This window comes from Cyprinus carpio, chromosome A1 (genome assembly GCF_018340385.1).
Source record: "Cyprinus carpio isolate SPL01 chromosome A1, ASM1834038v1, whole genome shotgun sequence".
NCBI lineage: Eukaryota > Metazoa > Chordata > Actinopteri > Cypriniformes > Cyprinidae > Cyprinus > Cyprinus carpio.
Window position 1 is genome coordinate 25,661,821 of NC_056572.1, and position 10,581 is coordinate 25,672,401.

Consider the following 10,581-nt stretch of genomic DNA (forward strand, 5'->3'; position numbering starts at 1 on the left):
TCCATACCACCTCAGCAGTGCCATAAACTGATCAACTCCATGCCACGCCAAATTGAGGCAGTAATTAAAGCAAAAGGAGTCCCTACCAAGTATTGAGTACATGTATAGTACATGAATATACTTTCCAGAAGGCCAACAATTCACTAAAAATGTTTATTTTTTATTTTTTATTGGTCTTATGGAGTATTCTAATTTGTTGAGCCAAAATCATCCAAAAGAACCAAAGACTTAAACTACTTCAGTCTGTGTGCATTGAATTTATTTAATACACAAGTTTCACAATTTGTAGTCCAAAGATGATGTGGAAAGTCCCAGAAGGAATTCTTCAGACATTCCTGTTTGTCAAGTTTGTCTGACCATTGTGCTTACTTCTAGCTGTCCAGTCTTTTGCACTGCATTGTCTCTTAAAGTGACTACGCCTAATTTACTAGCTGTTGTCAATGTCCTTAATGTTAATCCAAGAAAATAAAAGTGTGAAAATCATTCCCTGTTCTTAAGTGAATTACTTGGTAGTTTTATTAAGAATGATTCTATATTTAATTTATACAGTGAAGCCTATGCAATGATATTTTACATTTGATTATTCTGTTTATGTACTTGAAAACCTATAAAGTTGAAAAAACTTAAACATTATTTAATTTGTGTGTTTGTTCTATTTATTTATTTGTGCTTTTTACACGATTTCAAACGGTCCATGGGTACAACCTGCACTGGGGCCCCGCAAACCCCATCTACGGCCCTGACATTAAGCTTTAACCATCTAACACTTACTCAGCTTTCTTCACAGTGACAGCACTAATGGCTAACACACTAACAGACTAATGCAGAGCTTAAGTGGTTAAGACACATTTATATCTTATTCTCTATGTAAACTGTAGGCAGGTGTTATTGACTTAATATTTTACAGTTTCCCTGCCTCTGTGTGTTACATTCAGCTGCATATTTTGAAATATCAACACTTTAATGCAAATCTTTTTAATGATATAAACACTTTATTGCAAAGTTATTTAATGTAGATTTAATATTTAATGCAAAAATACATTCAAGGACTTATATTAATTTAATAGGCTAATTTAATAGGCTACATGGGGAAAGAAAGTGTATTGTGAGATAAGATTTAGAAAACAGGTTTTGGCATTACGGAAATGCTTGACTATACAAGGAAGATAAACAACAGAGAAGGCAGTGACTGAGAGAGGTAGGCACAGAAACAAGGTGGTTTACACAGGTTGTACAACTGCTTTGCAAGTGCTGTTAACTTGTTTGAAAAAAAGAGACACTAAGGTTTACTGGATATGACTTAAAGGATGAATGTAAAGGACCTGTAGAGGATGAAAGAAAATGAGAGGCTATGGAGGAAGAAACAGCAAAGGTATGAAAAATAGATGCTAGATACAATAGATAAGATTCCTGTTCAACAAAAAAAGGCTTTTAAGTTTTTAAAGAGCACAAAAAGATCAAATATGATAAGATTTGTATGATATATAATATATAAGAGTATGTCACTAGTATTGTAAACTTAAAAAAATGCAAAGTATAGTACTATTAGTACTAGTGGACTACATTGGCATCAATGGTTCCACGAAGAACCTTTAACACTCATGGAACCTTTCCATTGCACAAAAAGTTATTTATAGTGGAAAAGGTTCTTTAGATTTATTTAAAAAGTTCTTTACACACACAGACACACAAAGGTATATTAAGAAAAGTTTCTTTGGGGAACCAAAAATGGTTCTTCTTTGGTGAAAACTGTGAAAACACCATTTTGGAACCTTTATTTTTAAAAGTTAAAAAGATGAATAATGCCATGAACTCATTTTATAAGAATATAATATGTCTCTTTTCATGCAGAGCGATGTGAGAAATGGTCTGCGGAATGATATTCCACTACTGCAGTCTATGCTGGCGAAACTTAGTCTACAACACAAACATCCCATTTCACACCAAGATAAAAAAGTTTGTAAAAGTGTGTTTTACAGTGAAGAACGTTTAACAAATGAAGAAGACAGGAAAGATAGCACAGTCAGATCTTATGGTGATGAGGAGCAACCAACTAGGAGTTCTGAAACAGAAGATGGAAATGAAGTTGTTGAAGAGGTCAAAGATGCCCTTACTAATCAGGAGAGGAAGAACTTTCTCCCTGTGTCTTTGTCCACAGAAATACAAGCTTCAGAATTAAGTCAGCAGCCAAGTAAAAATGAGTTTCTGGAGGACAAAAAGAACAAAGAGACTAGCACTGAAGAGCAAGTGGCTGAAGCTGCATTATTGCCTAACAATCTATCTCAAGAAACATCTGCACATACATCTTACCTCTCTGTGTCCTCAGATAAAGTAGACTATGCACAGGCAGGGTTTAAGCTTGAACCATTAGATGAAGCTTGTGGTAGTCCTTCAAATCCAGTCAGTATGGACACCAGCAGGGTTCTAACCCATCAAACTGCTGTCAACCTTACAAGCAAGACAACAAGGTCTGCTTCAGATCCAGTAAAACACACGCCTAAGGAAAAGAGACCCCTGTCAGCTCCAAGTATTTCAAACCAATGGGAATATGAAGATATTGCAAATGCAATGTCAACAAAAAGCTTCAACAAAGCTGCTAAGATTTTGGCACAGGAGGATTCAGGCATGAGCACCGGGGGTGCAGAACATGACAACCCGCTCAACAAAACTCAAAAGAAAGGAGTGAAAAACAAAATGAAGACTCTTACTCAGAAACTGATGGAAAAGCTTAAAGATAAACATTATTGTGAGCACACCAGCAGCAAGAGCACCCAAGACAGTGTGGAGGAAGAAGGACAAAATGTATGTTTACTTCTTCATACTTCTATGACAGATCTCTTACACTATGAATGAAATTCAAGGAATGTTGTAACTTCTAATTAACATTTTTGGTTGGCTTATTTTTAACTATTGAACTTTTCCTTGGGCTTGTTTTTTCAAACTTAAATCACAATGAATCACCATGCAGCTGAATGTCATGGAGATGGAAGCCAAGGCTCCAGAGATTCCACCACCACTTCCACCGAAAAAGGGGAAATATGTTTTCTTAGACAGGTGGGATACGTTGAACATATTTAATTTCCTAACTATCAGTGTTAGTTTAGTATTATGCTATAGTATTTAATAATAATTTGAATTCAATTTTTTATTTTCAGTTGTCATTTTTCTTAAAAATATTTATAATTAGCTTTAATTTATTTTAGTTTTAGTAATTTTGCCAAGTTATATTTGTTTTATTTTCATATTCATTTCAATTAACTAAAATAATTTAAAATAGTTTCATTAACATAGTTTTATTTTATTGTTCATTATTTTATTTTCATATTCATTTCAATTAACTAAAAAGATTTTGAATAGTTTCAGAACATTTTTTATGGAGAGAGTTACTTTTAATAGGACAATTATGCATTTCAGATGATAAAAAAACCCAAATGATATACTATACAGACACTTATTTCTGCCATATGCACATTATCTTTTGACCTTTTTCCATTTGAAAGTTTGTTTTACAAAATCTACAACTCTTCCTTGATTGTAGCATTACCCAGTCAACCTATTTATAGCTCAGAGCTCTTATTTCTAGTCCTGTGACATTCCTTTTATGTGAAGTGATGGAATAAATCAAACACAAACATGCATGTTGTTACAGAGGTCTGTTAGTCCTGCCCTTTAATGCTGCATGACTGTTAGTCCACATTAAACAAGACTCCTAAACACGGAAAAGCTGTTAACATATACGGCAATGATCTGTCAAAATATTAACAGGGGAAATATGTAGTCTCTTGTGATATCTTGGGTTGAACAATGTTAATCCATTGTTAATAAAAATCACTGTATCATACATTGAGGGAACAACAAAGGTTTGAATCTACAAAAGGCTACATTTAGGGATGAAAATAACTACAGTTTGCACTGGTTAAAACCATTAAAAAACAAAACATCCAACCTATGTCTTTTGAGTTAAATTGATTGAAATTAATCTAATATTTTTTGTCTTTCTGAGCAGAAGATTTACCTTAAAAGACTTCAAACTCGATCTTGAACCGATCAACTTAATGGAGGAAATATTCTCTGGGAGCGAATGGCTCAGTTACCTGCCCAGCAAAGAAAGTCCATCTGAGAAAGACACTAGTGATCAGTCAATGACAAACGATGTTCTCCAACCAGAAAAGGGTATTCAGCTCAACGTTCCTCTTCCAACACCAGAGCAGGACCAGTCAGAGGACATAAAGGACAATCAAGACAGTGTTAGCGATCCTCAAGAGGACAATGTAGCAAAAGCGAACAGTGACTTGGATGTAAAACATCTGGAACAGGATCCAAACATATTTGCCATACCTAAGGCACTGCTAACAAGTAATGCAATAAAACAAAGGGCTGGGATAGACTGTGAGCCAAACAAATCAGAAGACATCTGTGATCGTATGGACATGTATATTATTCCCAGAAATGACTTTCCATTAATGAAAAGAAAGGCATCAGATGCTCCACTGGACTTTTCAGCAGTCAAGGTGGGGAACATTTTTGTACATTGCTTCCTGTAGTGAAAGTAACTAGATTATGTTAATATGTGAATGTTATTTCTTTTAGCTTTATTTTAACTATAACTTAATATTAAATACTCTCTCTCTCAGTCATTTGAATTTCTAGACAACTCTGCCCTCAAGAGTCGAATTCGTCTTAGCAAAAAGAGACACCACCGACCACCCAAAAAGCACAAAAAAGGTGAGAAAAAGCTGAGGTGGATTGGAGTGAATTTACTGAATGGGAGCAATGAACATATGCAAAACTCTGACATGTATTTCATTCTTTTTCTCTTCCAGTAAAAACAGAAATGTTGAGTGCCATATTCTACAAGATTCCCCCTGTGATACTGAATGAATCCTGTCAGCGCATCTCAACCACGTCATAGCATCCCCCTTTCCACATCTCCTCCCCTGCATTCACCATCACATCCATATCACTCCTAAACAGTTACTCCATGAGATGACGTCATGATCATGGTCATTAATCTATGAAACCCAAAGCACAAACAGAGAAAGACCATATTGCATAAAATCTATTCCATTGTTCAATCAGAATTTATTGTGTGATCGTTGTATCAATGGTGTGCCTTGTTTCAAGGCATGAAAAAGTGTGGGATTGTTTTGCACACAATTTTGAACTTTCCTGAAAGTTCCACAGTCACAACTCTGATATGAATGAATAATAGGCCTATAAAAATAATAAACTAAAAAATGACATATTACATAAATGCATCATGGTCATTACTCTATGAAATTCAATTCAAGTTTTTCAGTTCAAGTTTATTTGTATAGCGCTTTTTACTATACAAATCATTGCAAAGCAACTTTACAGAAAATTACGTTTCTACAATATTTAGTAGTAGCTTATCAGTGGTGACTGTCAGTTTATGTGCATACGGCAGAAATGTTCAGAAAAATCAATAAAAGACATAAACAAACAGACGATTAACACTATTAACAGCAATTATGCAATCAAACTTATAGAAAAATGTGGTAGTTCTGTATGTTGTCTCTGGGTTAGCATCATCTAAGGGTCCTCTGAGGGGCTGGCATCATCTCTTCTCAGGTGTTCTGGATCCAGACTGGAGCTTGTGTAAATTCTACAGAAACAAATAGAGACATAATTAGCGTAGCTGTTGTTCCAGCCAAGTATATTTAGTTAGTTTAACCCAAGCTAAAGAATAATAATGCGCATTTGATCAGATATAACTGCAGTCCAACATTATGAGATGCATTATTTGATTGCTTGGCCAAAGAGGTGTGTTTTTAATCTAGATTTAAACCCAAAGCAAAGCACGAACAGAGGAAGACTATTGTATAAAATCTATTCCATTGTTCAATTCACTATGTGATCATTTTATTAATGGTGTGCCTTGTATCATAATTCCTTGGCAGATTAATAGACCCCTCGACTGTAAAGGCTGGAAAATTCAAAAGAGAAGTTAAAGGAAATTTACCAGTGTTCAAAAGATCAGGGATGTTACAATGGATTTTCACAATTCTTTTCCTAACAAATATCAATTCTCAAAAAGTCATAAATATGATGTTCTGTCAATATACACATTTGTTTTTATTTTGTTCATTCATAGCTGTTGATTAACTGTAAAGCACAGTTTTTTCCACAATCCTTATTATTATGCAAAATATCATGTAATATTACATTGTGTGTGTCCTTTGCTGTCCTTAGATTCCAATAATGATTTGTAATGAATTGTAAATCACCAACATGTTTTAAAATGTGTTTTCCTTCTATTGAGCTCTTTATCACACTCCCTGAACTCAGTTTTATGCTTAATGTGCTTATGAGAATTCTATCTAATTAAATATTGTATTCATATATATATTATATATATATATATATATATATATATATATATATATATATATATATATATATATACACTCATAGATAATCACAAGTTGGATTTCAATGAGATTTTGACTACTGAACAGAAATCTGGTCTCCTTAATGTTAAAAGTCATTACATTTAGTCATAATCACACAAACAATAAAAAAAATAAAATAAATAAAAATCACCTGATAATTTTGATTGCAAACATTCTTTATTATAATTTTAAAGCAATTTGAAGAATTTTTTTTATTGTAAGTTTTTTTTTCTTTTTTTGATGCAGAGTAAATAATTTTATTCAGAAAGTTGTATGGGATGATACACAGATAAAAACTACTTCATCTTCTCAGAGCCTGGTTTCAAGCTGGCATTTTGTTTGAAGGCACATATGTAGTTTTTCTTGACATAACAAGAATCGTCATTCCATCTGCCAATCTCTGAAAATGTGAGGGACAGTGAAATGAAGAGATTATTCTACATTCTGCAGTGTGTCTTACCAAATATTTAATAAGTCCTTACAGCATCAACATCACTGTAATAAATCATTTAGCAAAAGATGTAGTTAAATAGAATGTGATTATCCTATAACCCATTAGTGTCTCTCTGTTCTTACCTTTCCAGTTCATCTCAACGCATTCCTCCGAGCTAGTGTACATGTTGTTGGGCTCACCACGTGTCCAAATTTGAAAATTCCAGAAGGATCCATCAAGCCAAAAAAAATTACCAGACTGAGAGAATGACAAAGATATTTTAAAGAAAGACAAGGTGTTTAGTTCGTGAGAAATTATAGTGCGTGCATTTAATTGAAAAAACAGGAAATAACAACAAGTTAATAATTTCTCTTTGCTCTTATGCCTTTTTTTACCTTCAAAAATTCAAAGCCTCCGAGCCAGATGCGCAAGTTCTTTGGGTTGAATTTTTCCACAATGCAGAGCAAGTAATCATTATGCTTTTTACTATGCACGGACACCAGGTGTGCATCAGGGGCTGTGGTCCTACACCTGAACTGGATATGAAAAAGGAAGAACATTTAATGAATATACATTTCATTTATTTATTTATTTATTTTTGGTCACATTGACAAAAAACCTCCCTCGGCTTCGGTGAAGTTGAGAGGCGTCATGAAGTATTTGACACAGTCACTGCCCACTTTGTACCAATCAGTGAAGCCATACACATTACACGGTTTAGGCATAGGACAATGCACAGTGACATTTGTACGGGCAGCAACAAACCCTAAATGACAGAAACACATATTTGAGAATTTAACAAATATGATATGTGGGCAGTATGTCTTGCCTGTTTGAAAGTTAAACTGGTAATTTATTACTGTTATTCTACTAATACTGTTAATGTGTACTCAAAGCAGGTCATCTCAGTAAGCAAAACAAATACTTTTTAATCCATATGCACAAACTATATGGTCACATGCTTTTTGTTAACAACACTTGGTTTACTGTTAATTATTATCAGAGGCTCACTAAGGAATGGGCCTGAAGTAATGGGTAAAATGTTGAATAAATGTATTTTAGTTTGAATTAAACTTTACCTCTTTCCATTGTTAAGAAGTGTCCACTCCCAATAAGGAGAGTCATCAACAGAACGCTAATAGATCCTGATTTGAACTATGAAAGAAGTGAAATATGATTATTAACCTTTTGCTGATGAATAGTTTTTTCTTATGATTATATATATATATATATATATATATATATATATATATATATATATATATATATATATATATATATATATATATATATATATATATATATATATATATATATATACATACATACAAGGACTGTGTATTTATTCAAGAAGATGACTTACCATTGCGGTTTATCAGCTTCGTCTATCTGTCCTCACAACTAGTCTTGTATCTGTCTCACCTTATTTTATATGTTTCCATTCGATATCACAACTCCTCCTCTTCTCTCAGTCTTACTGTCTTTATGGTAGAACAGTTTTTTTATTCTTCATCACACAGGAAATGCTTTCACACATCCAGTGACTGAAACATTTTTAATGTAAATATATTTAATATAAATAAGAAAAAATAATATATATTTTTTGTGTGAACTGTTAAAGTTTACACAGATCAACCTATGTGTTCAAATTTCAATGAATAAACAAATGAAGGAAGAAATTAAAAGAGTGATAGTGTCCCAGTGGATTCAAACATGATTACTTGTTTTATTTGATCATGATATTAAAGGCCTTAATTCCCGCTGAACTCTTCTCATTACAATCTGAGTCATAATGCACTTTTGACTTTAAGTAATGGTTCAAACCTAACAAGAAAAAGATCTGCAATTTATTTCCTACATTTCTGTGACCCTTCTCTTGTATCTCTTCCTCACCCTATCAGTATTGTGATTGGCAAACAAGCTAAAATTGATTTTGTAGACTTTCCATTGGTCAGAAAAAGGCAATTTGGTAAATGACAAGCATCTGAAAAGTCTACTACTTCATCACTCTAGACAGTGAAACCAATAGGTCTTGTGGTTGAAGACACAGTTGTGACCTCTGTGTCACTTGACGCTGCCAGCAACAGTTGTCAAAATGCATTGCTTTGCCACTTATTTTTAATTAAATTAAAATGTATTTTTATATCATGTTTCATACTATATATTGTTTCAAAACAATTTCATAGAAAATGCATGTTTCAGTGGTACAATCAGGAAGTACTGTATTGTGTTAACAGTCACAGAAATTAATGTACATATGGGAGTAATATACACCTATAATATAATGTGGATATGGTAAATACAGTTCATCAAGTTGCATTATGTGTAAATAGGGCCAAAATACTTCTCCTAAAGAAACATTTATTATATGTAATAACAAACTTTAGTGTAAACATTTGGATGCTGCTGTCAAGATTCCAATGTCAAGAAATTTTTTTTTTAAACTTCACCTTTAGCATGATTTATTTACATGTCATTGTATGCCGGCCACTTTGTACCACTTTAATTTTCACAACTCCTCCTGTTTCTCTCACATATCGTTCTCCTCAGCTCTTCATCATCTATTAAAATCTTTTCACAGATGTATCATAACACTCTGCACAGACATTTGGGTCTGTTCCTTGCAGTCGGAAGATTTGAATTACAGCCCACAAAAAAAAAGTTCTATTATTTTTTCAGTGTCAGCATGTCGGAGAAAACGCATTTGTGGCCCATCTATGGCAAACAAAGTAAACATTACATGACAAGTAGCCTAAAGGTTAAACGATTGCAGAAATGTTATTTATTTCAAGGTTTAAAGTGAAGTCTTGTTTAACATTATGTAGGCCTATTCTTGGAAACGAGCTGGCAGCAGAAATCACACAACAAAACGAAATGTTATCATTTCATATTAAGTAAACGAGTAAACATTTTAATAATGCAATTGAAAACAAGGCATGACAACTAAAAACAACTAATAATAAAATTAATGCAGCAATTTCAATATTCATAAGGATTAATCTTTAGGTGTGGTCACTACGTCAGTTTTTTATATATAAATGCTGAAAATACGTCAGTATTATACGTTTTAGTGCATGTAAAAATGTAGCCTAAGTAAATGTACGATTTATAGAACCACATTTTACGTAACATCCCTACAAATTATCATCGCATTGGACAAAAGATAAAAGCATAGAAAACAATTCAACCCGGCGCTCCGGTGAGATAAGAACTCGTAGTAGGTGCTCTGGGAATGGGGAAGCCGAATAGAATGAAAAAACCACAGGTCCCAGGCACTCAAAAAGAATTAAGGTGGAGAAGAATCAAAATTAAAAAGCCGACATGTTTCGACCGCAATGGTCTTCCTCAGGGCAAAGTGATGCTCTGCCCTGAGGAAGACCATTGCGGTCGAAACATGTCGGCTTTTTAATTTTGATATTGGCCATACCACAATAAAGGCTTTTTAACGTTTACCTTCTCCACCTTAATTCTTTTTGAGTGCCTGGGACCTGTGGTTTTTTCGTAGATAAAAGCATATTCCCCCAAATATGTATTCATGCAGTATTTTAAGGCAATCTCTACCAGTACTGTCAGTGCAATAAAAAGACAACATAGGCTATTATTTTTATTATAAAGCAGTTTTTTTATTTAATTTGAAAACACATTATATTTTCACAATTTTAAACAAAGTTTTAAGTTGAAGGTTTCATGTAATGATACCCTGATAAAAAAAAAAAAAAAAAAACATTAAAAAAA

The 10,581-nt window shown here is 33.4% G+C and overlaps 2 protein-coding genes across 2 annotated transcripts; one reads left to right on the forward strand and one right to left on the reverse strand.

Moving 5' to 3' along the window:
- Positions 1-1,173: 1,173 nt before the first annotated feature.
- Positions 1,174-5,248, forward strand: LOC109065471. The gene is made up of 6 exons (XM_019082442.2): positions 1,174-1,372; positions 1,852-2,802; positions 2,969-3,054; positions 4,007-4,511; positions 4,635-4,725; positions 4,824-5,248. The coding sequence occupies exons 1-6, from the start codon at positions 1,352-1,354 to the stop codon at positions 4,910-4,912; spliced, it is 1,743 nt and encodes a 580-aa protein (XP_018937987.2). The 5' UTR covers positions 1,174-1,351; the 3' UTR covers positions 4,913-5,248.
- Positions 5,249-6,571: 1,323 nt separating this feature from the next.
- LOC109065473 (lectin-like) lies at positions 6,572-8,287 on the reverse strand. The gene is made up of 6 exons (XM_042714108.1): positions 8,210-8,287; positions 7,926-8,001; positions 7,470-7,612; positions 7,242-7,382; positions 6,990-7,104; positions 6,572-6,813 (listed from the first exon to the last, which is right to left on the reverse strand). Exons 1-6 carry the CDS (start codon positions 8,210-8,212, stop codon positions 6,710-6,712), a joined length of 582 nt encoding a protein of 193 aa, XP_042570042.1. The 5' UTR covers positions 8,213-8,287; the 3' UTR covers positions 6,572-6,709.
- Positions 8,288-10,581: the final 2,294 nt, after the last annotated feature.

What these genes read in the sequence shown, in the direction of transcription:
- LOC109065471 (XM_019082442.2), top strand. Translation starts at nt 1,352, where the DNA reads ATGGAGGAAGAAACAGCAAAG. An exon ending in TGGAGGAAGAAGGACAAAAT is followed by an intron (nt 2,803 to 2,968) that starts GTATGTTTACTT and finishes ATCACCATGCAG; the next exon opens with CTGAATGTCATGGAGATGGA. An exon ending in ACCCAAAAAGCACAAAAAAG is followed by an intron (nt 4,726 to 4,823) that starts GTGAGAAAAAGC and finishes TTTCTCTTCCAG; the next exon opens with TAAAAACAGAAATGTTGAGT.
- LOC109065473 (XM_042714108.1), bottom strand. An exon ending in CTTCTTAACAATGGAAAGAG is followed by an intron (nt 7,613 to 7,925) that starts GTAAAGTTTAAT and finishes TCTGTCATTTAG; the next exon opens with GGTTTGTTGCTGCCCGTACA. An exon ending in TCAACTTCACCGAAGCCGAG is followed by an intron (nt 7,383 to 7,469) that starts GGAGGTTTTTTG and finishes TTTCATATCCAG; the next exon opens with TTCAGGTGTAGGACCACAGC.